The sequence below is a fragment of the Takifugu rubripes genome, chromosome 6 (genome assembly GCF_901000725.2).
Source record: "Takifugu rubripes chromosome 6, fTakRub1.2, whole genome shotgun sequence".
Lineage (NCBI taxonomy): Eukaryota > Metazoa > Chordata > Actinopteri > Tetraodontiformes > Tetraodontidae > Takifugu > Takifugu rubripes.
In genome coordinates, this window is record NC_042290.1 from 7,856,025 (window position 1) to 7,882,480 (window position 26,456).

At 49.3% G+C, this 26,456-nt stretch overlaps 1 protein-coding gene across 2 annotated transcripts; it reads right to left on the reverse strand.

The window, feature by feature from the left end:
* Positions 1-209: 209 nt before the first annotated feature.
* On the reverse strand, positions 210-24,028 carry LOC101064666 (tenascin-like). 2 transcript variants are annotated; one of them, XM_029837919.1, is made up of 32 exons: positions 23,543-24,028; positions 22,488-23,093; positions 22,220-22,315; positions 16,221-16,391; positions 13,630-14,167; positions 12,216-13,529; positions 11,636-11,899; positions 11,427-11,542; positions 10,742-10,895; positions 9,973-10,242; positions 9,670-9,855; positions 9,503-9,592; positions 9,169-9,432; positions 8,507-8,905; positions 7,318-7,725; positions 6,891-7,169; positions 5,802-6,074; positions 5,440-5,712; positions 5,090-5,362; positions 4,544-4,852; positions 3,558-3,830; positions 3,180-3,302; positions 2,959-3,102; positions 2,769-2,888; positions 2,557-2,700; positions 2,354-2,484; positions 2,136-2,268; positions 1,871-2,022; positions 1,682-1,778; positions 1,451-1,612; positions 951-1,114; positions 210-719 (listed from the first exon to the last, which is right to left on the reverse strand). In XM_029837919.1, exons 5-32 carry the CDS (start codon positions 14,105-14,107, stop codon positions 609-611), a joined length of 7,104 nt encoding a protein of 2,367 aa, XP_029693779.1. In that variant the 5' UTR covers positions 14,108-14,167; positions 16,221-16,391; positions 22,220-22,315; positions 22,488-23,093; positions 23,543-24,028; the 3' UTR covers positions 210-608. The 2 variants fall into 2 exon arrangements, with proteins under 2 accessions (XP_029693779.1, XP_029693781.1); XM_029837921.1 differs by lacking the exons at positions 3,558-3,830; positions 4,544-4,852; positions 5,090-5,362; ... (3 more) ...; positions 7,318-7,725; positions 8,507-8,905 and having other exon boundaries at positions 22,220-23,093; positions 23,543-23,987.
* Positions 24,029-26,456: the final 2,428 nt, after the last annotated feature.

Here is a 26,456-nt window from a genome sequence, read left to right on the forward strand (position 1 = left end):
AAAAATACACTTACAAAAGCAGAATATAAATCCACACATGACACCCAGTGAAAAATTAACAATTAAAAACAAGTCAAACCGTGCAAATTTAACTCAACATCGCACTTTATTGTTGTTGTTTTTTAATTCTACGGCCTTCGCCTTCAAAGCACATTGACTTTTATCAAACACCGCCACCTGCTGGACAACAGCGGAAACGACTCTAAAAATCACTTTTAGCAAACGTTTTTATTTGAGTCCAACGTTACAAAGCATCATATTTTTGCATTCGAGATGTGTCAAACAACGTTTAAATAGGAGTTATGTGGCATCAAATGGCTTCAGTTAGGTCACCATATTGACAGTCTATCATTTAGCATCAGTTACAATTTAGTTTAAAACGGTACATTAAATTATTTATTTAGTCTCTATACCCCTTGAACTACATGGCTGAATTCTTTTTTAAATAATAAAAAAGTTTGTTTACTGAAAGGTTTCGATACTGACAGAGGTTTCATAGTGATCGTCTGTGTGTGAATTGCAAAGACGCTTGATTTTGAGATGAGGTTGTCAAAGTGAACCAGAATGGAGGAGCTGCAGATGTGGAGGAGCTGCAGATGTGGACGAGTCTACGATCGTTTCCTTCTGTTCTCCGGGTTTTTGAAGTTGGCCGGCCTAAGTTTCATCTCTGCAAATTCAATTGAGTGTTCGTGGCCCTTCCAGTGAAACCAGTTGACCCCCTGAAAAAATTAAATTAAATAAAAAATGATTTCTTCCCCCCGAAAAAAACACAGACGGGGATATTTTTTTCCAAATAAACTTGGAATATTTAGATTTGGACGCTGCAGAGACGCTGCAATGGCTTAATGCCTGGAGGTAATACATAAATCGGCCACTAGGCGTTTGTATAAAAACGTTAAAAACAAGCTAGGAATGGCAAGTATTATTTGAAACTGGACTTCTGAACTTACCTTGCTGTGACCTTTCTCACCATATTTTCCCATGAGGTTGACACGGTGACAGTTTTTATACCAGAAGGCGCCTTTGTAGGACAGGGCGCAGTTGGTGACGGCGATGTCGTTGTCGTTGTCGTAGGTGGAGAAGGGTCGACCCTGGTGGTACGTCATGGAGTCACCTGGCAAAGGGACAGAGGGTGAGGTCCAGAGGTCCAGAACCCAGCTCACGCCTGCCTTTCATGCACTGTCACACATGTTTAATCGGTCCTGTCAGGAAACTATGTTCCTTCGCCTCCGGTGAGATGAAAAGATTAACAGCGCTGACGTGAGGCATAAAAGTTTGGATCCACAAATTCTTGCCTTAAAAAAAAATCATTCCTGGACTCTGTATGAAATATGGCTCAGGAAAATGGTGTTTTGACCAGGCTGAAGCCCTTTTAAAGAGCTGGAATGTAGCTGGGAAACATTTCAGTGGCTTCACACACACACACACACACACACACACACACACACACCTGCTGTTCCACTGTAGGCTCCGATATGCAGTTTATAGCGCGTTCTCGGCTCTGCCACCACGAACTTATCGTACTGAGCGTAGGCCGACTCGCCGCTGTCCCTCAGGTCCACACGCAGCTCATAATGGCCAGAACTTGTTATCTTATGGAGGTTGGTGAGACCTAAAAAAGTTTTCTGTGTCAGTCAGGACAGGAAAAGCCAGATGTCAGGTGAGTTTAACGGACTCTTACCCAGCCAGAACTCATCGTTCATGTTCCCAAAGCCGGCCGTGTAGTTCTTCCAGTTCCTGAAGAATTCCAGCTTCCCATTCTGGCGTCTCAGGAAAACCTGCAGAGGAGCGACTAGAATGAGCACCAGCATGACCCAAGGCTCGGCCTGGCGTCCGATAAATACAACGCCGTCCCATCCTACGGGCTCACCGTCCAGCCTCCACCGTCTGTGGCCATGTCACAGTAAACCTGGAGGGGCTGGCTCTCCTCCCCCCCGACATAGATGGAGTACAGGCCAGAGGTCGACTCTCCGTTCAGCCAAATCTGGGCGCAGTCCCGCGGCCGTGTGAACAACTGTCCAACTAGACACAGGCAAACCAGTCACATGACCTCACGTCACAGTTTCGCCATCATCTCAGAGCGTCTGAAAACAGAGAAGCCAAAAAGGAGCAAAGGCAATCTGCTTCCTCCTTACTGGTCGTGAAGGCGGTGTCGATGTGGTGACTCCGCTGGGCCCCGGCGATGGCCTGCAGCCTGACGTTGTACTCGGTGGAGCCAGCCAGCTGAACCATGCTGTAGGAGGACGCTGTCGGGCTCAGCACCACCTCCTGGGTCAACCCCAACGCACGAAAACAAAGTTAACAATCCAACACACACTGGAGATATCTGAGTGGGGGGGGGGGGTCTTCGCACCCTGATCACGCCGTCGGCGGAGGAGAAGGTCAGGGTGTAGCCGGTGACGGCGGCCTGCGGCGGTTTCCACGTGAGAGTGGCGCTGTCGGTCTGTATGTTGACGGCCTCCAGATCCCGAGGAGGGTCCACATCTGCAAATGCAGCATTAAACTGTAGATGTGCTCATGACGCAGCTGTAAATGTGTCCTGGGGGGCGTCTCTACCGGTGGTGAATTCAGTAACGGTGGGGTTGCTCTTCAGGGCATCCTTTACCGCGTAGACTCCAACTTTATAGCGCGTTCCCGGAACCAGAGAACCCATCTCAAACTCCACCGTGTTCCCAGAAACGTGCTCCACGATGGGGGACACTGCAGGACGCGTGCACCCGTGGGTTACCTTTCCACTCTAATGATGTAGGAATGTAAGAGAAACACACCTGACTCTGCGCTGTAGGTGATGACATAGCTGTCCACGGTGGCGGCGCACGGCTGCCACAGCAGGAGGGCGGAGGAGTCGGTGACGTTGAGCGCCGTCAGAGTCTGCGGCCGATCCAAAGCTGAGAGGTGGAGACGTCAGGAGTCACGCGTGAAACCGGACGCACGGCGTGAAGGTAGAGGGAAACCCACCTGTGGTAACGGTGTCCATGCTGGGGTCGCTCTCCTCCAGACCCTTCACAGAACTCACCGTTACCTGGTACGTTTTGCCTGGAATCATGTTGGCGAGCAGAGCCTCGAACGCGCCGCCGTCCACCGTCACCGTCATCGGGCTGCCTGTGGAGGAAAAGACAACTACTGACTTCTGGTTTTCATGAGGAGACTTTTCAGACCTGACTGGGAAAGTGTCGTACCTCCTTCGAAGGGTACGTAGGTGACACGGTAGCTGTCTACCAGAGAGCGAGGCATGGACCAGTGAACCACAGCCGAGGAGTCGGTCACGTCCGAGAAATGGAGCCCCTTCGGAGTGCTCAGACCTGGCAAAGTTAGCGAAGAAGATGCATGCGGGGACAGAAGAGCAGAAATAACATCAGGTGAAGAGAGAGCCAATAAAAACCGAAAGGGGAACGCTCGAATTCCCAAAACTCCTCCGTTAGTTAGACATGGAGCTAAGCCTAAATCTAAACAAAGATGATTAGTGGGTTTAGTTCTCTGGCAGAAGACATCACACACAAACACGCTACTCAAGGTTTGGGTCGTTAATAGGAAACTACGGCGTTGCTTCCATGTACCTGTCTGAGCGACTCCGGTAACGGGTTGGGAGCGTTTGTCTAACGTGACACCGTAAAGCTCGATTTCGTACTCGGTGCCGCTCATGAGTCCAGTTACAACCGTCGTCCGCTCGTTGCCGCGGACGGCGTACTCCTGAGGGTGAGCTAATCTTTTGCCGTCTCTTATTTTGACCACAAATCTGTCAAACATGTCTTCATCAGAAGTCCAGGACAGGCGGAAACCGCTGTCCGTGATATCGGAGACAAACAGGTGTTCCACCTCCGGCTCGGCCTCTGGTCAGACAACAGAAAGACAGTGTTGCTGGAGGTGCGGTGATGGGCCAGGAATCAACGAGAAGAGGCCAAAGAGTCAGAAATCAGGCAGGAAAAAGCCTCCAGAGGAGGCTGGAGGGTTGTGTGTTTGGCACTGGTGAGCCAGCATGCTCAGGTGTAGCCTTCTGTTTTAGCTGAACAATAAAGACACAAATGCTCACAGCCGATCCAAACTGTGAGGAGGGCCCCGGCAGGTGCTGGGTGAGAGGAAGTCTGCATGCGTCTTAGTGCAACCACAGAAGAAGAACCCACCAGCTACGCTAGCAGCGTGGGGGAAGGAACACAAGTGAATCTCAAATAAAATATGAAGACAAACAGGTGTTTGTTCATATTTTTGGAGGTAGAAGAAGTAGCTGGAGTCTCGTCCCGGCGATGAAGCTGGAACCAAGAAAACGGTTTAAATAAAAGGGGAGTGAGTGGGTTCTGGAAAAGAAGGGCGTGATTAACGTAGGTGTTGCAGTGCTGCTGAAGCTTCACCGTCCAAACGTGGCATCAACTTAAAGTCAATCAAAACAATCCGATTTTTCTTTTTTTCATTGTTCATTTCGAGATGTGCCAGGTTGTGATGATGGCGAAGCTTCAGAATGAGATCACAGAGTTGGACCCAAAGATAGTGCAACCAGTTAAGGAAGTGTGCGATTCGGCGAGGGGGGGGGGGGTCCTCTGACTGGTACCTGTCACCGCCACTGTCGTCAGGGGCCGAGAGAGGAGCCCTGACTCGGACACGCCGGTCAGCCTGACCTCATAGCCGATGCCGGTGATAAGGCCCGTGACGTCCAGGTGAGTTTGGTTCCCCGGCACAGAAAACTCCTGAGGTTCCAACAGCCAGCCCGAGTCTGTCACCACTACGTGAAAATAGCGGAAGCGACCACTAGAGGGGGCTAAATCCTCCTGCTGCAGCTGCTGCTTCACCTCCCACGACACGCGGAAGCCGTAGGGAGTAACGTGGGAAAGGGTGATATTTTCCACTTTAGGTAACGGAGCTGGAAGGTGGGTGGGATCGTTTTGGGGTTTTTTGGGATGGGAGAGGGAATGCAGAAACGTGTGAATGTTGCAAAAGCAAATCATGACAATCGCTCTACTCTTATTGCTAAAATCTGCGCCATTTTAAACTGGTGGATCAAGGTGATACAGACGGTTTAAGATAATCTGGTGGCTGGGGGCCATCATTTTGAATGCAAAACTGCTAGCGATGTGATTCGAGGAAAAACACTGAGTACCTGTGACAGCATGGGCAAACACAGAGGTAGTGTGACGGTCATGAGAGATACCGTACAGTTCAACGTCATAGGCCGTGGCGTCCACCAGGTTAGAGACGGTAAAGTTACGGGCTCCACGCGGGAGTCGGAACTCCTGCGTGTCAAACTGCTGCTGGGGGTCACTGACGCGGATCACAAAGCCGTCAAAGTGGCCCGACAGCGTGCTCCAGGTCAAGCTGACGTCGTGGGGACTCACGGAGGAGGCAGTTAGGAGCCCCAACTGTGGGACCTCCTCTGAACGGGAAAAGAACACGGCTTTTCAGTTACGCCGTCCTGGACAAAATGGCCGACACATGCGTGTAAAGAGATACCTGTGGTAGCTACACCAAACAGGGCCTGTGTGTTCTGGGCGCCAGCGCTGCCATACAGTTTTATATCGTAACTTGTGCTGGCTTTGAGGCCGGCCATGACCGTGGAGCGCACGTCTCCCGGCACAACACGGCCCATCGCTTGAGAGGGCATGGCGGACTCTCTGAGCTCTACGACAAAGTTATCGAACGGCTTCCGTCCCGTTTGCCAGGATAGAGAAAATCTGTCAGAGGTAACGTTAGAAACAACTAGCTTGGACAGATCAGGCTCTTCAGCTACAGGGAGGGGGAGGGGAAATAGAATATATTCATCATGTTATTGGAGAGCATCTCTTAAATGGCATGAAAAAGAAAAAAGGAAATACCTGTTGATGCAACAATACTGACAGCGTTTGTTCGGGACCTCTTGTACGTCCCGTAGAGGTAGGCTACATAGTCAGTGGTTGGCCTGAGCCCTGTTATATCATAAGACCTCACAAGGTGGGATAAATTATATTCCTTTGGCTCCATCAGCCAATTAGAATCAATTATTTCCAGGACAAAGCCATCAAACTCCCCCCGGGTGCCGTTCCAGAGGATCGAAAAGCTGTCTGACGTTAAGTTTGTGATATACAGTTTGCCAACCGCGGGCATGTCCACTAAAGAGAGAAATCAGGTTAAAATACACAGCTGCATTTAGGAATATGGAAATCTGATAAAAGAAGGCGGCTGGATTTATATTCTCTTCCGTGCGCAGAGTGCTAACAATGAGGACCAGATACCATCGGGGAAACGTTGCACATGATCAATTTAAAGCAAAGTTATAGATGTGGCCTCGTTTGACATGCAACAGGAAACACGTGCAACCATGCAGTGGAAATATAGGCGGCCTAAGAGTTCCTCTCAGATAACATGGCGAGATCCTTGCCTCCATGATTGCATGTGAGCAGCTGAGAAGAAACCAGACTGTGTTCATGGCTGTTCTACAAACCAGCTTAACTTCATGTCGGTCACACAAGCGAACAACTCCACGCATCCGCAGCCAAACGATCCCTCAAGGTTAATCAATTGCGCTGGGAATGACTGCTGATGGGATTAAATGAGATGGTCACGCTGCCGTGGGCAGTTATCGGTTTGCTTTTGCAATCACTGCAGCACGTCAGCATTACATCTCGTTGTGATGCAGGTGGGAAGCCTCATGCACTCGGGGACTAGTTTGTTTTGTTTAAACCGATTATCAGCTGGTCCCTCTCTCAGAAACACTGGCCGGGGGATAAGGAAGGACTGTTGACACGTTGGTTAGAATGAGGCGCTCGAGAAGAAGAATGCGTTAGGAATGAGGTTAATGACGTGATCCATGCAGGGGCCCTCACGGTGAGCAGCAGAACAGAGGTTCAAGTGTGTGTAGACAGATTAAAAAACAGGGGAGAGAAAGCTAGAGGACAAATTGCTGCAACACTGGTGGCTGCAGGTACCTGTGGTGGCTTCAGTGTACACGGGTTCAAGAATGGAGTCTTGATAGACCCCAAACAGTCCAACCATGTAGCTGGTGTTGGGGTTCAGCCCGGACACAGCCAGACTGAACGCTCCCCCGGAGAGCGTGAGGTTCTGGCTCTCCTCAAGGTTCCCCAGGTTTGTTATCTCAATGACAAAGCTGTCAAATTCTCCACCTGCGGGGCTCCAGGACACTGTGAAGCCGTCCCACGCAATGTCAGAGACGGTGAGGTTGGTCACTACAGGCTCCAGCTGCTCGGCTAGATGGACACATTAAAGCGTGGTCAGCTGACTCGCAGGATGGACTGTGCAACCTTATTCAGTGCCATTTATGCGAGCTTAAGGACATTTGACCTTTAAACTTTGACTTAAACATCATGCATCAACAGAAAGAGCTCCTTCATGTACCTGTGGTAGCAAAAATATTGAGAGGTACTGATCTCCGCCCTTCCACCAGCCCCTGAATTTTAATATTATAGTGTGTAGAGGGGGACAGTCCCACTATTTCAGCATTCCTGGCATTCCCAGGCAGAGTCATGTGACTGTGTGTCACCCCTGATGGTGCTCTGACCTCCATCAAAAAGCTTTCAAACTCCAGGTCAGGCGACGACCAAGTCAGACTTATATTACTGGAGGTACAAGTGAGGTTTCCCAGTGTGAGTTCAGTATCTGTCACACCAAGACCAGGCATGAAAGGAGCCTCAGTAGTGAGAGAGGGGGGGGACTCAACCGGTGCCTCATCCAGATGAGACTTTGGCGTGGTGGCGGCGTCCTCGGTTCTCAGCTGAGGCGTATCAGGAGAGGTAGACTTCGGTGCTATCGTGAATAAGAGCAGGTTAGGGTATTAACATTGCTGCCGACAAAAAGAGAAGCTGCAAAAAAAGAAGGTAACTTATTGAAAAAACAGGCCAAAATCAAATCCGCCTCGATTCCTATGGGAGATACTTCAGCCTCTGTACAATTAAAGAAACAGCAACAGCGGAAATTAATGGCATTTAGAACAACACCATTAATATTTGAAGCTTCTGCGTAGCCCACCAGGGTGAAGTACACAGTTGTCTTCAATTGTGGAAGCCATGCACAGCTGAAAAATGGCAGCTGCTTTACATGCAAATGCATATAGAGCCACCTCCACAAGCAGGCAAAGGACGACGTGAACGGAAACATCACCAGAGGTTTGCAGGACAGAACTGATGCCCAATTCTGTAATTAAATCCATTAATGTGTCGGGAAATACTGTGATTACCGATTAATTGGCCGTCATTTTAGGCCGTAATGGGCACCGGCATGCAAATGGGTGACCGCGACCTCGACGGTGGAACAGGACATTCTTCCACTGAGGAGGCAGGCTGGCAATCAACAGTTCAAACAGAAAGGGCATCAAATGTTGTTTAGGGATGCACAATATTACTAGGACGTCATCACTAACAGCTGAAATAGACCTAAAATGTAACAAATAACGGGATGAAAACAGTTTGCTTTGAGTCGAGCGTGTCCTGTAGTTATTGGAGTGTTGGAAAAAAAATAACATTTGAGTGATTTAAAATGTAAAAAATGAGCATTGTGCATCCCTAATTCTAAAAAAAAGCTCTTATACCTGTAACTGCGACAGCTTCAAGTAGTGCAGATCTCTGATTTTGGATTTCTCCGTAAAGTTTTATTTGATATTCTGTGAGTGCCTTCAGGCCTCGGATGCTAGTGCCAGTGACGTCTCCTGGAAGCGGAACTTCTCGCATGTCCCATAATTGTCGAATGTCCGTATATTCTACAGTGAAACTATCATAAATGCTGTGAGCTGTGAGGTTCCAAGAGAGGTCAAACCGATCGTGCGTGACGCCCGACACAGTCAGCGTTCCGGGCTCCTCATCAGGCTCCATCCTGGAAAACTGTGTTTCAGAGGGGTCTAAATACACAGAGTTAATGGGATTGTCCTCCGAGCCTGTGGGAGGCATTTGTTCATGGTCATCTGGGTCGGCTAAATAAAATGTGAAAGAGACTACGAGGGGGAAAAAAGAGGCAGAAGTCAAGAAACCATCACTGCAGCCTGCAGGTATCTCACTTTTATATACACGGGAAATAAGAGCCAATAATCAATCATATCCACAGGAAATGCTATAAATAAACATCCCTCTCCATTTTACAGACTGGAAGACATTCCCAGGGACTGCAACTCTAATGGGATGGAAAGATTTTATACCCTTCTTCAGGCAGATGTTGTTTGTTAGAGTAAACTGGGATTAAAACGGCTCTTCCACCCACCTGTTGTTGCAGAATGGGAGACTGGTTTGCTCCTCTTCAGACCCCTCTCTGCCGTCAGAGTCACGCTGTAGCTCATTCCAGGAGTCAGGTTGGACATGACGTAAGAAGTTGCCGAGGCTGGGATCACGTCCTCCTCGACCTGGCCGTCCCTGGAGACGTACACCAGTCTGTAGGTGCTGAACTTAGCCTGAGGTTTCTGCCACCTCAGGGTGAGGGACGTCTCCGAGGACTCCACCTCCTCCACGTTTGTGGGAGGGTCGATTTCTGAGGAGACAGAGTCGGTTTTTTGAGCCTCTTTAGCATCAGCGGGAGAGAATGTGGAGGTGGCTCTCACCAGTTTCAGCGTTGGTGGTAGCTGGAAGGCTCTCTGTCTCGTTCTTCATGGCAGTCACACCGATTCCATATTCGGTTCCAGGCCGCAGCCCTGCCACAGACAGTGGAAAAAGTGAAAACAGGGATTATATCATGTGTTTGATGTACTTTTCAGTGGGTTTCCCGCACCAGTCAGAGTAGCTTTGGTGGCATGTCCCGGTTGACGTGGGAAGAGTTCCTCGCCGTGACTTTCTCCAGAAATGGGGCTGTATTTCACCAGATAGCTGCTAACGTTAGCCTTGCTGTTGGTCCACTGAACAGTGATGCTCTGGTCCGTCTGGGATACAATCTGCAGGTTTGTGGGAGCATCGAGGGCTGCACGACAAAAGGTACTGTTCCTATTAATAAGGCCACTTATCACCCTGAATATCAGTGTGGCTCACTGGTTTTAGGAAACAACTCTTTAGAATCCAAATTCTGTCTCAAGCGTACCCGTGCTGAAGGAGGCGCTGACGGGGTCACTGGTGGAGTCTCCCCTCCTGGAGATGAGCGTCACCTTGTACTCGGTGTCTGGCCTCAGTCCGTCAACGCTGTACTGTTTGTCGGGGGAGAATATCTCCACGCTGTTTGTGTCAGAGGGGTCGGAGGTCAACCCGTAGAACATGGTGATTCTGTCCACAGACGCCACCGGCTGAGACCAGCCGACCAGGGCCGAGGTGTCCGTCACGTCCTTCACCTCCACCTGCTGGGGGGCGTCGATCTCTGATAGGGATGAAAACAGTGTTTTTAGGGGTCTGTTTGAGAGAACCTTCAAGAGTAAAATGCCAGGAAGAATTAGTTAAAGTCACTCAAAGCCACAAAACGTTGACCCACAAAGAGAGACTTTTCTAAAGCCCTGCACTCCCCTCCCGCTCCTGCATCACATGTGGAGGAGACATCTTGTTCAGCACTTACAGGATCTCTAGGGTTAAAAAGGTACCGGGGTCTAACCTGGCTTCTGTTATTCATTGTCAGGAGCTCTGTCTAGTTTCAGCCTGCACAAACACATGACATCAGGCGTTAAATGGAGCCAAACACTTTGAGTCCCAGTGCAGATTTAATGTAAAGTAAATGGCTTTTCCACACACCAAAACGTCTTGGGGGGGGGTTTAGAGACGACGCACCGAAACAAAGAAAGCAGAGCGAGACTGATTAGAAGGTTATGTGGATCATTTGTGGTTTCAAGTCTCCAGAAGTTGTTTGGTTGGTGCCTGAAACTCACTAGTCGTGACCTTCTTCTTGCTCTGGGGCCCCCTGGTGTTGTTCTTAATCATGTTGATGGCGATCTCGTACTCCTGCCCCGGTCCGAGGCCTGACTGGACGAACTGGTTCTGGGAGGATGGAACGGTGCTCTTGACTTGACCGTTTTCTTCTTTCTGTGGGGAAACAGAATGAATGAATATCAGCCAGATCACAAAAATCAGAGGGAGATTTCTTTCTGGGAGGCAATGAAGCGGGCTGTTTAATGGTTGGGTGCGTTCACTCCCTGCAGTCTTAAGGTCAATGTGGGGCCACCTTCTGTCAACATCTGACCAGCTGTTTCCAGAGGTTTCCGCTAAATTAATTTTGCCGTTGCCTAATATTCGGTGCACAGATGTGTCCCTGCAGCGTGTGGGAGAGATCATGTAATCTCCAAAAGCTTGCAGAAACCTTTAATGTGTCAGCAGCTGCAGCAAATTGATTTAAAGAGAATGAGCTCAGATTAAAAGTAGAAGATTTAGGCAGGTTCTCACTTCCACACCGGCCCTCGGCGAGTTTATACATTTGTCAAAGAAATGTTAATGGTGAGGGATGAAATAAATCCATATTTTTCAGACTTCTGATAAGCTGGCATCATCTGAAAGCTTCTCATATTCTCCCTGGTTGAACTAAGTGATTCTGGGATTTTGTTGTGAAAGCAGACCGACCGTGTTACGGAAATAGATTTCCCAGCCATCGAAGGGGATGTCCAGCTGGTCCCACATGACCTCCACTGAAGTCTCACTAACAGATTTGAATATTACACCCTCAGGTCGAGGAAAATCTGAAACCGGGAGGGGGAGATAGTAAGAAATAACTCATAGAACCAGCGGAGCCTTTTGAAACCCTAGAAAACCAACCACCATGGAGGTTGTACCTGTAGCCACCCTGGCGCTGACGGGGACGCTCCTCTTGTTGCTCAGGATGGCGTAAACTTTGATCACATACTCAAGACCGGGCTCCAGCTCTGGCACCGTGGCTGCAGTTTTATCCCCCGACACGGTGAACTCCTGGAGAAGACCGCCGGGTCTCGTGGGGGTGTACGTCACAAGGTACTCCGTCACCAACATCTGGTTGCGCCAGGACAGATCCACGGTGTCGCTGGTGACCTCGGAGACCACCAGGTCAGTGGGAGGAGACACTGATGAAAAATGAGAAGGAAGAGAAGTAGCTATGAAAACCGCGCATGACAGAAAGACATCAGCTGCCAGAGCCGCGGCCTGTTGTGGAGTGAAGAAACGCCAAATAAAGCAAACAACGCGCGGGAGATGGCAACCACAAGCCTTTTTTTCTTTTCAAGAATAAGAGTTTCTGTAAACACAAGTGGCGAGTCGAGTTTGAGAATGAAAGAACACCATCATGCTTAATTTGCTGTTCTTTAACAGCTCACATGTGGAAACTATGAGGGTCTGAATCATGGTGCATGTTTTTTATGTTCCTGCGTTGACCTTCCTCACCTTCCGAGCAGTCTTCCCCCACGTAGCCCTCATCGCAGAGGCACTGGCCGTTGAGGCAGCGGCCGTTGTCCCGGCAGCCGTTGAGGCAGCTCCGCTCCGCACAGCTTTCCCCTTCGTATCCGCTCTCACACGCGCACCTTCCACTCACGCAGCGCCCCCTGTTGTTACAGTTGGCAGGGCAGGTGAGCGCGGAGCAGTCGTCTCCTGCGTAGCCTTCCTGGCAGACGCACTTGCCGTCATCGCAGTAGCCTCGTGCCAGGCAGTCGTTGGGACAAGCTTTCCGGCTGCAGTCCTCCCCGGCGAAGCCTTCATCGCAGACGCACTGCCCGTCCACGCACCTGCCACGATCCTGGCAGCTGTTGGGGCAGCTCAGTTTGCTGCAGTCGTCCCCGGTGAAGCCCGTGTGGCACACGCAGCGACCCTCGGTGCACTCCCCCCGGCCGTAGCAGTTAGAGGGGCAGGTCATGGCCCTGCAGTCCTCGCCGGCGTAGCCCTCTTCGCACACGCACTGCCCGTTAACGCAGCGCCCCCTGTTCAAGCAGCTATTGGGACAGGAGAGCTCGCCGCAGTCTTCTCCGTGGAACCCAGCGTCGCAGGAGCACTGCCCGTTGATGCACTGGCCTCTGCTGTTACAGTTGTTCACACATGCTAACTGGCTGCAGTCTTCGCCCTGGTAGCCCGTGTCACAGATACACAGCCCGTTGAAGCAGCTGCCTCGGCCGTTGCAGTCGTTCAGGCAGTTGAGCTGGGAGCAGTCTTCGCCACTGTAGCCAGCAATGCACACGCACCGGCCGTCCACACAGAAGCCGTTGCCATAGCACTTACCAGGGCACGCGCGCTCGCCACAGTCCTCCCCGGCGTAGCCCTCATCGCAGTAGCAGGTGCCGTTCACGCAGCGTCCTTGGGAGCGGCAGTCTTTGGGGCAGAGGAGGCTCGAGCAGTCGGCGCCACTCCAGGGCTCATCGCACACGCAGACTCCAGCATCGCAGCGGCCCCGAGCCCGGCAGTTGTTCAGGCACTTGGTTTTGGAGCAGTCCTCGCCGAAGAAGCCTTCGGAACAGACACAGATGGCGCCGACGCACCTGCCGTGGGCTCCACAGTCCACGGGACAGACCTCGGCCGTGCAGTTTTCCCCCCCGAAGCCTTTGAGGCATTGGCATTTTCCATCAACGCAGCGTCCCTGATCCTGGCAGTTCCCGGGGCAGTCCAGTTCGGTGCAGTTGGTTCCCCTCCAGCCTGGTTCACACATGCAGCTGCAGGTGTCGCTGCTGTAGTTTCCATGGCCGTTGCAGTAAGGTCTGATGGCCACTTCACCTTCACCCAACACGAAAAAACAAACAAGTTGCTGAATTCTACACGTTCACGTGAAGCAGCCAGATTGTGAGTTTAGATTAAAGTGCCCGCTCAAACCGACCTGTCACTTGCGATCCGCAGCACATTCTCTCGCCGTTACACTGATCTTTCAGCGCTGAAACTTCCCCTTCAAGCATCTCCAAGCGGCTCATGAGGTCTCTTAGGTTGAGCAAGTCGTCGGAGCAGCCGCAGGCCTGCCGAGGTATGTTGATACGATGGGTGAAGATGATCTGGTTCTCCCCGTCCACGGTGTGCTCGGCGGTTTGATGGCCTGAGGAAAGCGGCCCGTCCTGGGCTTCCAGCTCCGCGCTGTCAGGCGAGTCCAGGCTGACCGAGCACAGGGAACTGGCAGGAACGTTGATGTTGTAGACGTGGTTGAACACGACGGGATGGCCTGCGCCGGGAACAGTGGCGTTATATTCCTCAGGGGCGGCCAAAGTCTGGCGACGATGACGCAGAATTTTCTTCACAAGGCCGGCGTTCAATAAGCTGAGCAAAGCAAGCAGGAGGAGGCACCTCAGGAGGCCTCGCGCTGCCATGTTCTCCAGGATGTGTGTCGGGGTGAGGTAAGTTTAAAGTGTTGGTTGATAATGAGGGCTCTAGAAAACAGGAAAAAGACAAATATTACACAAAAGAAGAGTCTGTTGAAGCCCACACAACAGCCATTGAAGAATTAATGTGTTTTACATAAAACAACATTTAATATAAAAAGCAGAACGAATCCCTTCATTGAGATTTCGTGGACCATTTTTGCAGCTGTTAACTGTAACCGCTATAATTTGTGGGCTAAAACTAATGCCGAAAACTCCTGAGCACAGGAAAGGATCTTCGTGCTGAGTTTCCAAAGACTTTATGTACTTGAACACAAACTGTGCTCTGGTCCCTCCTCAAGTGAAGGTTTCTGGACTCCTTTTTGAAATACACAGCTGCAAGTTGGCCTGGAATTCAGACAAGGATGTTGCACAGGTTCTAAAAGTGACCCGTTCACTGCAGTGACATCCTCAAAAGGCTCATGTATCTTTTAAAAGGAACAAGTCGAATGCAGTCAGAGCACGGAACATGAATTTCAGGATACAGACAGGTAACCAAGAACCCGTTTTGCTATTAGCACTAGCAGTTAGCTCACCACATAGGATTGATTGCTTTGTTCCTTGGTATTTGGATGACAGGAGAGTGTGACCTGCATCATTTGGGGGTGTTTCTCCAGAGAATCACACAGAAAACTAAATTAGCATGTGCAGCAGAATCCAGACATCATCACTGAAGGCTGCAGGAGATTCTAAAGGCAGTTGGGGAGCACACTGAGATCTGAGCTGTAATCCAGAACTGCTGTTGCTGTAGTAGCCTTCCCCCATGTTGGCAGCAAGAGAGGAAATTTCCCACGTGGAACCAAAGAACTGGGAATGTTGGCCCTGGACAAACAACATCTGTTTTGCATAGTCGAAAACAAAAAAATCCATTGAAGTGCTGGCTGGTTTCACCTGAACCTGTCCTAAACCAGGTCTGGCTCCTGACCGCTAACCTTGGACTGAAGGATTTGCGCTCGCTTGTGACAGTCAGGACGACATCATCAGCTGGATGTTCTCCTCATGGAAACATTCTCCTGTCATTTTATAGCTCAATATTTCAATTATCCTGGGAGGCAGCAGCAAGAGTCATTCCCACTTCTCAGCTTCTCAGCACGGCTGGAAATCTTATTAAAAACGTAACTTCATGATTGGTCAATTAAGGTAATTGCAATAAATTGCCGACAGATTTCTAGCATCCGCGCCACCTCACGGACATCTTGAATTAAATCAAAGCACATAAAGCACTTTATGACGGCCTGGGCCCTATTTTAATCTGCAGCAATTACAACTGGCCCTGGGATACGAAGCTTTGCATTTTGCAGCGATACGAGAAGGATCAGCCCACATGGGGCAGAACACGGGTCCGGTGTGCGTGGACGCACCAGGAAACCAGAATAGGTCATATCAATTAAAAATGTCATTAAAAATGCTGAGCAAACTCTCAGAAACGTCCTCTCACCTCACCTGAGGCCAGATTACGAGGACAGAGACCAGAATGAAAGCCAGAGGAGTGTCCTGCTGAGATATTATCTTATTATGTGTGGAGGTGAAACGGAGGGGAGGTGTGGCGGGGCGAGTTCCCGGGGAGCCGCTGAACACGCCGTCTGTCTGAGGCGGATCCGCTCTGCGAGACACCTTCTCACTTGGCTGCACAGGCGCATCCGGGAGCATCCCAAGGCAGGGATGCTGTAAAAAGCCCTCGGCCTGAACGGCTGCAGCTGTGACAGCAGGTTCGGTTTAAGAATCAAAGGCTTGACGAGGGGAATGTGTCAGATTTATTTCTGAGCACCGACTGGATTTTTCATCAAGCCGCGGTAGCAGAAGGATGGAGCGTTCCTTCTGCTCCCGCCACAAAGTTTGACTGGCACTTTTCCCTGAATTTAATCTGCAGGATGGAAAAAAAAAAAACCCTCACACAACAAAAGTGAGCCGTGCAGCCAGAGGCAACGCCATGAATCACCGAGAACCTCGCCGGACAGACGGACGCAGCTCTCTTTCCGCGGGCTTCATTTTCAGAGCGTCGATGGATTTAAAATCTGAGAGCATCTCTGCGGCCTGTTGAACGTTCACGAGAGAAGCTTACCTGTGCTTGTGCACGGCCCCCTGCAGGTAAACTGTCGGAGTCCTCGCTCGCGCGCTGATAAAAAGCAGCTGAGGGTTTCCTGCCTCGTGCTGCAGCTCTGCCGGTCCTCCTTCAGTCAGCTCCTCGGCTCTCCTCACTGTTCACGGCTCAGGCTGAGCCTCAGCTCCTTCACTGACAGAAAGAGGGAGGAGGGGGAGAGAGAGGTGGCAGTGAATGTCTTTTAAAGTGTTCCGGGCAGACCCCCACAGCTCCAACTCCAGCCCTCCTTCCCACCTTCTGCTGAGACTAACGGATGCAGAGCTGGAGAAATGACACGCCAGGGTCACCGGAGGTCACGGCAGAGGGAGCAGAAGTCAGGAAAATTAAAGGGGGGAAACGAAAATGGGGAGAGAGAAATGAGAAGAGCTCTTCAGGGAATAAATCTGTTATTTCCTGAGAGAATATGCAGGGTAATTCCCACTTGGTGAGGTGAAATGGCGCCAGCTAAGCTGTCATTCCTTCCACAGTCACATACAGCTGGACGGTCAGGAAACGATCCTGTCCCACAACCTCGGATTTCGGTGGATCCACATGTCGATGTAAAGCTGCAGGAATGTTTGTGGCCGATGCGGCGCACAGACCCCCACACGGACTAATCCTAGTCTGAGATTAAGCCACAATAAGACAACTAGCAGCTTAAATCTTTAAAGTGAGTCTGTGAGACTCCTAAAGATGGTAAATACTTAATGGCTTGTTTGTTGGAAACACAGCAACAACAGGCTAACACACATTAGCTCACCTTAAACATTACAAATGAAAAGTTACTCTGATATCTGTTGTTTGCACATCACAAACATTCATTTCCAGGAACAAACAATGACTTCTTTTTCTGTCTATTCTATTCCAATCAGAATAAAAAGAAGGAAGATTGAATAAATACAATCCACAATAAATCCAGGCTAATCTGATGGCACCTAAGCAGATTTGTCACTTTTCGTTGCCGTTTGGGACACGCAAACAAGCGCAGAGGTCACCTGAACACACCGAAAAAGGTCAGGAACACGAGGCAGGAAACAAAGGGTCAGCTCAGCCACCGTGTTTACGCTCAGAACCTGCTGACAAACATAAAACCGAATCATGGAATCTTCAAAACACAGTATGGCGGCTCCTGTGTGTGTGTGTGTGTGTGTGTGTGTGTGTGTGTGTGTGTGTGTGTGTGTAGAATGGTTTAAATAGGTCACACCGCGGCCCCCTTTTTTCATCTAAGACTCCACATGTTTCTCATGTATGACACACGTGTGGCCACAAGGCAGAGATCATCTGGGAGCTACCGCGGCTCTAAACAAAAGTGGCAGCTCTGACTGCATCGATCCATCAGAGAGGACGTCTGCAGCTACCGCAACAAATTCAGCAGCGCTGCGGACGGCCAGGGTGTCGACAGACTGATGATCGCCGGCTGATGTAGAGAAATGAGCCGTTTTATCCACCGTAAACATGGATTTGGTTAAAGTTCCCATCTTTATTTACATTCTTGTGCTACAACCACTGAGCGCTGCTGCCGGTTGGGAGGCAAAGACGAGATTTCTGAGCTAAAGAGCCCAAAATCCAAAGTAAATCTGATGTGTAAATGCGTAAACAGACCGAATACTGAATATTAAGAGTACACTACCAACTATATCAGTCTTCGTTTTGAATATCTCCTGCTAGCATTGCTAACTGCTAATCACCATCATCAGTCCAACACAAGGTGAAAACAACTCAATAAAACTCAATCATAGTTTACATAGGAGAGGATTTTCCAGTCGAGGTTCCAGATTTATGGTCCGTAAACCGTCAGTAGCTCATAAACAAAAGCAGGCAGCCGTTTGATTTTAATGAGGCGCCGTAACTCAGGACAGTGGCAGGACGTTTATGAGCGGACGAATCTGCTCTACAGCTGTGAGGATGTCAGAGACCATCAACTCTCAACCTGATGAAGGTCCTCACTTTGTTGGACTGGGGTTGGGGGTCGCAGGAGGAAGAGGAGTTAAGAGGAGAAAGAGAGAGATAAGTATGAATGGGAAGGGTGGCGCTGTCTGATTTACACACGTTTCTGGGTCTCCTTTGAGCTCCTGTCGAAGGCAGCAGTGAAGCACAGCGAGCAGAGACGTCTAATCTGAATCAAGAGGAGGGATCGGACGGAGAACGCCAGCCGGCCCAGGAGCTGTGGGGCTGCAAGGATCTGGAACTCTTCAGATCCTCTGATTTCAGGGGGCAGAAAGTGTCCTGCGACTTCCTGGATCGGGATCAGTGTTTCCCTTCCCTCGTCAGCAGACGTCGTCTGTGCTCTGGTCGCAGGGCTCCGCCGGCGTCCCAGATCCACTCTGGGTCCGAGCTGCGCAGCCCTGACACAGACTTCAGATGAAACCACAGGGTACTTTCTGCATGGAAACTGGCGGTAGCGCTTCAGAAGTTCTCCACGGATTAAAGAATCGGCGTTTGCGGGATCAGAGTGACGCCGGCGAGCGCGGTCTTCGGGATGCGAGACCCTTTGTTAAAGGTTGGATTGGGTCTGGCACTGGCACGACCTCATCGACCACATGATCTGGTACTGGGAGGACCATTGAGGTCAAAGGGATATGAATGATTACAGGGCTCCATTTATGAGGAGTGAGGGAACATTTAGAGGGTAAAATTTCCAACTGCAGTGATTCAGCTGCACCACATCTAAGAATCCAGTTTATTAAAAACAACTCATTTTGTTATTAAATGATTTCAGGGAGAGCAGACGAGAAAGGTTCATCCTTCAGGCACCGCGGTTGGACATTTCCTCCATCTAGTCTGGGATGAATCCGAATTTTCTGGGATTCTCTGTGTCAGAGAAGCTGCTCCAGCAGGTTCATCTGAAATGTGTCCGTTTTGTGACCTCAAAATACCCATAAATGCATTTGAAATTCTAAAAGGTCCCTTAACCCATCATCCATCCATCCATCATCCATCCATCCATCATCCATCCATCCATCATCCATCATCCATCCATCCATCTATCCACCCATCCATCCATCCATCCATCATCCATCCATCCATCATCCATCCATCATCCATCCATCCATCTATCCACCCATCCATCCATCCATCCATCACCCATCCATCCATCCATCCATCACCCATCCATCCATCACCCATCCATCCATCCATCCATCATCCATCCATCCATCATCCATCCATCCATCATCCATCCATCCATCATCCATCCATCCATCTATCCACCCATCCATCCATCCATCCATCACCCATCCATCCATCCATCCATCACCCATCCATCCATCACCCATCCATCCATCCATCCATCATCCATCCATCCATCATCCATCCATCCATCATCCATCCATCCATCTATCCACCCATCCATCCATCATCCATCCATCCATCATCCATCCATCCATCATCCATCCATCCATCTATCCACCCATCCATCCATCCATCCATCCATTATCCATCCATCCATCATCTATCCATCATCCATCCATCCATCCACCCATCATCCATCCATCCATCATCCATCCATCCATCCATCCATCCATCCATCCATCCATCCGTCCATCCATCCACCCAACCATCCATCCACCCATCATCCATCCATCCATCCATCCATCATCCATCCATTATCCATCCATCCATCCATCATCCATCCATCTACCCATCATCCATCCATCCATCCACCCATCATCCATCCATCCATCCATCCATTATCCATCCATCCATCATCCATTATCCATCCATCCATCATCCATCCACCCACCCATCATCCATCCATCCATCATCCATCCACCCATCCATCCATCCACCCAACCATCCATCCATCCACCCAACCATCCATCCATCCACCCATCCATCCACCATCCATCCATCCACCCATCCACCCCTCCACCCATCCACCCCTCCACCCATGCATCATCTATCCATCCATCATCCATCCACCCAACCATCCATCCATCCACCCATCATCCATCCATCCATCCATCCACCCATCATCCATCCATCCACCCATCATCCACCCATCCATTTGCCCACCCATCCATCCATCCACCCATCCATCATCCTCCCATCCATCCATCCATCCATCCATCCATCCACCCATCCATCCATCCATCATCCATCCATCCATCCATCCATCCACTCATCATCCACCCATCCATTCGCCCACCCATCCATCCATCCATCCACCCACCCATCCATCCACCATCCATCCACCCACCCATCCATCCACCATCCATCCATCCATCCATCCACCAGACACACAGGATGACATCATCGGCATGAAAAGTAGCATCCATCCATCCACACAGCAGCTAAATTAATCCACAACATGACATTTTGCAAGGAAGAAGCCTCTCAAAGGTCAGTCATGTGACTGACAGCATTCCCAGCCCCCCCATCCTCCCCCATCTCAAAGTCCGTACTCATACCAGAGAGCTGACATTTGCTCACTGCGAGCGAGGGCTGCCCCTCACACAGACCCGTCCGCCTGGCCTTAGTTAGCAGCTACTCAGCGCTTTTAAGTGCACAGCGGCAGGAAATCTGTGGTGAGAAGAGATGGAAAAAGTGTGGACGTGCGCAGCGACGGCTCCCGCCCCTGTCACGTCTTTAATACCCCGGTCGGAGGTTTTCGTGCATATGACAAAAAGTTTAATATAATCTGGTTTGAGTTTTAGGAAATGAAACAGTGAAATAGCTGAAATATATAATGATACTGTATTAGCACGTTAGCAGGTAGATTAGCTTGCTCTGCAGTGTTTCAAGACAAACAACCTCGACTAGTTAATAGAAGCCATCAACTAGTTTAAAACAGTAACTAGTGCGAGAATGATCGATGTTTCCATGTGTCAGGTCAGCGCTGCACATTTCCTCTGGAAGAATGCTTTCAGATGACAGAGCGAGGAAGAGACACTCGTAAAAATGTCACTCCTCATCAAAACCCCCGGCTGCACTCACCAGACCCACCAAAACAATTGCTCGTTACCGGGGCGACAGCCTTTTTGATGTGGGTAACCTTGGGAGGTGGAACGTTTCCATCAAGGCTGCCTGGGGATGATTTTCACAGGGCACACACACACACACACACACATATACACATACACACACACACACACATCCTTGTACTTATTTACTTGTGAGGACTTTTGCTATATTGCATTACCCAGCTCCTTGCCCTAACCTTAAGCATTACAACTAAACCCCCAACCCAAACCCAAGCCTAACTCTAACCTAAACCAATTCTAACCCAACCTTAAAACCATGTCTTAACCATCAACCATCCTTTAAATTTGTGAGGACTGGCCACTACCCAAAAATGCCCTCACTTTGCCAGGTAAAGCAACACACATACACACACACACACATTCTGTATAATGAATTTTTAAGAGACTTACAGATTTGAAGACATTTTTGAAGACAAGTGTCTAAAATGTAAATTGACGCATGTTTAATCCAGTTTTCTACTTTACAGCTCAGACAGAAGTACCTCGCATTATATTCAGTGTGCAACGGACCATCAACTGAGGACATTGTTCAGCAGCCCAGTCAGAAAATAAAATACCTTCAGCAATTAAGAAATAATTAATTAGTGTTCCTCTGAGGATAACCCAAGGCAACCTGACATACTTTCACCACTTTGATCAGTCCCCGTCTGTCTCAAACACTCATTATTTTACTCAGCAATGATCTCAGCGAACCAGAGGGTCAAAAACTGGGGCTGACTTTGAAAATAAACATGAAACACATTTAATTCACCACTTTAACAATCTCAGTTTATCTACATATATTCGAACAGATTTATGTACAAATTAGGTGAAATCTCTACCCTCAACTCATCTATCATCATTTTAGCCTCCTTATTTCATGTTTGTATAAACAAATTAGCTCTATTCAGCTTAAACTCTTGCAGATTAAAAACGAACCTAATCAGGAAATAATTCTGAATTCTTTTCAACTTAACAGAGGAAAAAGAGGCTCATTTTAGGATGTTTTGTGCGTCTTACCTCAACTGCAGCGGATGGAATCTCCCATCAACAAACCGACCACATGCGGCTAAACGAGCCAAATCCACGGGCGCCCTTACACACGTGCGCGTTCCACTGTTAAAACAAGAATAGAGTGCACGGTGATGCAAAACACTGAACAACAACGCAACTTTTGGTGGCGTAAAGCTGCAGCGTTGTTGTCGGCGGCCGACAGCAGCTGATATGTGTGTGAGTCCTCCGTCTCCCTGCAGGAAGTCAGTAAAATAAAGAAAGCCAAAATCAATACCGGTAATAAGCCATCAACTGGACAAAAGAGGTCAGTGCTCCCAGACGGAAAGGGATTAATGTTGGCATGCTCGTCTGGGTAAAGAGGTCTGAGCGCTGCTGTCCTACACTGGAACCCACGTCCTCGTCTACTCCACGGTTGTTTTTACACAACATTTTACACACATTCCCTCTCATTTACCCTTTTATTCCATCTGAACTTTCTCACAGCAGTAAAAGCACTTTAGCACTGCTGGCTGGGCGGTAAAACAGTCGGGAGGGGACGCAGATCGATGAGGCCGAGAAGCTCTGGACATATTTACAGAGCACCGACTCAGCAGAAATCAGAGTCCATCAGCAGGCCCGTGTAGAACCCGGAGGTGGGGAGAGGTCAGTCAGCGGCGGCCTCAAGGAAAAGGTTTTTAAGCCTGACCCGGCACTCAAAGACAGAACTCTGCTGAAATATCCGCCCATGCGTGTGGATCGGTCATAAATATTCTGTGTACAAGCTGTTGGGTCAGAGGTAACACACAGAAACCCTGGCGGCGATGGCGGCGGGGCCTTTTCCAACCAGGACGTCCTGAAGCGGCGCTGCAGGAGTTCGTTGCCCCAGTCGTCTGTTTGGTTCCTGTCAAGAAAAAGACTTGTTTTTCTGTTTCTGGCTTCACTTCTGACTAATATCCTCACGTGTTTTCTTATTATACACGATTTCTCAGTGGGGAAAAAAACTTAGTCAACTCAATGTATTATTGTCGATGTTCTATTTCAATTCTAAATTCACATAAAAGCTCACTGTTTCTAAGGACAACCACCTTTTTATGTGTCAGTAAATGTAAATGTGTAAGATTTGGCTGCAACTAGGGGTGAGAATGCAGAATGCAGGGATTTAATCCTGGAGAATCTACGGCGGCTGCAAAGGAACAAAATAAGGTTCTTAATGAATTGACAAGTTACTGCTAAATGAATGAAGCCAGAAGATTTACTAGATTATTCGACAACATATCAGTCATATTGTCAGAACATTAAACACCTTAAACTGCAAGACTGATTTCTCCATTTTTAAAAAGCGTTACTCACTCTGGAGGTGCGGGGCGGTGGAGGAGGTCCAGGAGGCGACTTGGATCCAACGTTTCCTGGCTGGCTGCGAAGGTTCTGAGCTCCAAAGTTCGGAATGTTTTTAATCATAAAAACATGCCCAGGGGGGTCTTTAGGTAACCTTTTAGAGAAGATTTTAAACCATTCCTGGGCTGATTTGCAATGTTTGTATCCAGCAGGTAATTGTTAAATGGGAATAAAATCCGACAATAAAAACGTTGCTTGCTTTTGTTCCGGAGCTTTTCCGAAAAGAATAAAATCCCAGGAGGTGCTGGAGGACCTCAGCAACTCTTTTAACAAGGCTATTTGCTCCAGGAGAACCAATAAAGCGCACTCGGTCATTCATTTTATAGAAATCGTCAATCGGCGAGTTGCAATAATGGAGGCGAAACAATACGGCAATGTTGCCCGTGCATGCGCACGGCTTCACGTTCCACCTCGTGCCGTCATTTAAAAAACACTTTATTGGCTATATTTCCTAAACCTTTAAAAGGTGTGTCGGTAAAAGGTGCTATAAATGGGCTTTTTCCCACCCTTTGCATGAAAGGACTGGGTGCTTAGGGCACCAGGGGGCGCTGAAACTGTGAGGGCAAGTGGCCAGAACCATGGAAGGATTTGGATCCTTTTACCTGTTGGTGCAGGCCCCTCTGTCTCAGCGTGGCTCCTGTTGTTAACGTCAGCATAGCGACCCCAAATTAATGGGGTGTGCCCACATGCTGAGGACAGACGAGCCCGTGGGCCCAGCCGGCTGCTGCTTTTCCCCTCGCCAGATTAGAAAGAGGTGTAGCATCGATGGAAACTCTCATATTCACGGTCGGCTGCCAAACTCTTCAGCGCGTGATTGAGCCGGCAGATGTGTTGGTCCTGAATTGGGCCGGCGGAGCAGCCGGGCCAGACGGGAGCTCGGACCAGACGAGACGTTTCCCCACAGGTTGAGGCCAGTCTGACCTGCGACACCAGTGGGACGTTCCCATAGAACCCCTCTAGCCTGTGACAATGAAGCTGAGTCTTCACTCAGGTCCCGTTAGGGTCGCTGCAGGTTCCCCCTGCAGACTGAGTTGGTGTTCATGTCAGCCAGGTATGATCTGGGTCACCAACCACTGAGACGACCAGATAACGAGCTCCTTTAAGAGGAGAGGAGGGGCAGCCCCCCACGATGCAGACATGGCAGACCTCTGTTCCAGGATTAAACTAATGTCCCACTTGAATGCAGCTCCAGTTGAAACCTTGTGTCTTTACAGGCTGGAGTCTTTTGGCATTTCTGCAAAAGCAGTGATGGTAAAAACAGACATGACCTCAGACCTCCTGTCTGTCTATTTCTGTCTAGCGCTGCTTTTTTTTCCCCCTCCATACCCTCTTTTGTTCTCTATTCTGGTGAAATAGTGGGTGTTACAGACCTCTGATAGCAAGAACAGTGGCCACAGCTGATGTGTGAGGTGAGTAAGCGTGAGGGATGGTGTGCGAGGCAGCTTTATCAGCAGCGTCTGAGGAGGCAGCAATAGCTGGCCGAGCTTCCTTGAGGAGCATCAGATCTAAAAATGCAATAAACTTGGGCACTGAAATGGCCGCCGTGGGAAAGTTGGCATGTTTATTTTAACTGCCTCAGCTGCTCTTGTCTGGGTCGCATTCATAATAGATAAGGGGACGCTTGCTTCCGAATGTGCGCAGCAAACTTGCAGTTTGTTGTGCCGTCTCGCTGCGTCCTCACCCACAGTTGATGTGAGCTATATTTACACGTGTGCATGCGTTTGTGCATCACATTCCATCGGAGCACTTTTAAACGACCCCATCGCTGCGTCTCGTTAGCGTTCAGATTTCAGGACTTTCGCTGCTGCCCTGATGCCAATTATAACTCGGCGGCCCAGATTGGCGGCGTATATGTCGTAGCAGGGAAATTGGGTCGCTCCCCGGGCGCTTGTCAATACATAATTAAAACAACGGAGGCATGCTTCTTTTGAGCCCAACCACTATGAACTACAGGGGCCAAAAAACAAGGCGGACACAGAGGGACCAGCTTAATGGTCCAGTGTGTGAGGACAGACTCTCAGGGGAAGTCTGTCCTTAAGAAGAGTCTGAACCTGGGTTCAGTTATCAACTTCACATCTTTCCTGGGATTTGATCTCCCGCTGAGGAGGAATTTACGGTTGGTCCCTGCCTGACAGGTGACGGCTGCTCACCACAGCGCCCAGCCAAAGAAAAGGAACACATGCACGCTCCTCTAGTCTGCTGAGCTCAGTGATTTATCTGTAATGAGCTGTGCAGGTTTCTGAACACAAACACACACACACACACACACACACACGGGGAGTGCAGGAAAAGGACTGAGCCAGACAACTGTTAATCTCCTGCAACTGAGACAACACTGGAGCGTCTCTGTGGAGATTTGCTCTGCAACAACCGAGCTGCAGACCTGTGCAGCAGAGAGAGGAGAGGAAACCGTTTCTGCTCCATTTTAAAGTCTCGCCGTTTCATGATTTGTTGATCACAGTTTGTGATGTCAAAGATATTTGTAGCATCGCTGGCACAAAGTGGGGGAACAGCTAGAGGAGACGGGAAAGGGGGGGGGGGGGGGGGGTCTTTCCCTCGTCCTCAATCTTTTACATAGTATTGTTGATGCAAACAGCCAAAGACCAGATTCACGTAAATAAAAGAAATAAATAAGAGAGTTTTAGCAGCCGAGGGTGAAATCCAGCATGCCGAGGTTTCAATCATAAAGAATAGGCGTGTTCAATTTTAAATTCTAGTCACGTTTTCTACATTGTTCAGTGACAAATGGGAAATCTTAACAAAAGAGCCGACTTCCTCATTTCAGATGAGATCCATACTGCCCCCTTGTGACCAAAGACAGGACTATATAAGACCTTCATACAATAAGAAAGATTATTGCCAATCCTAT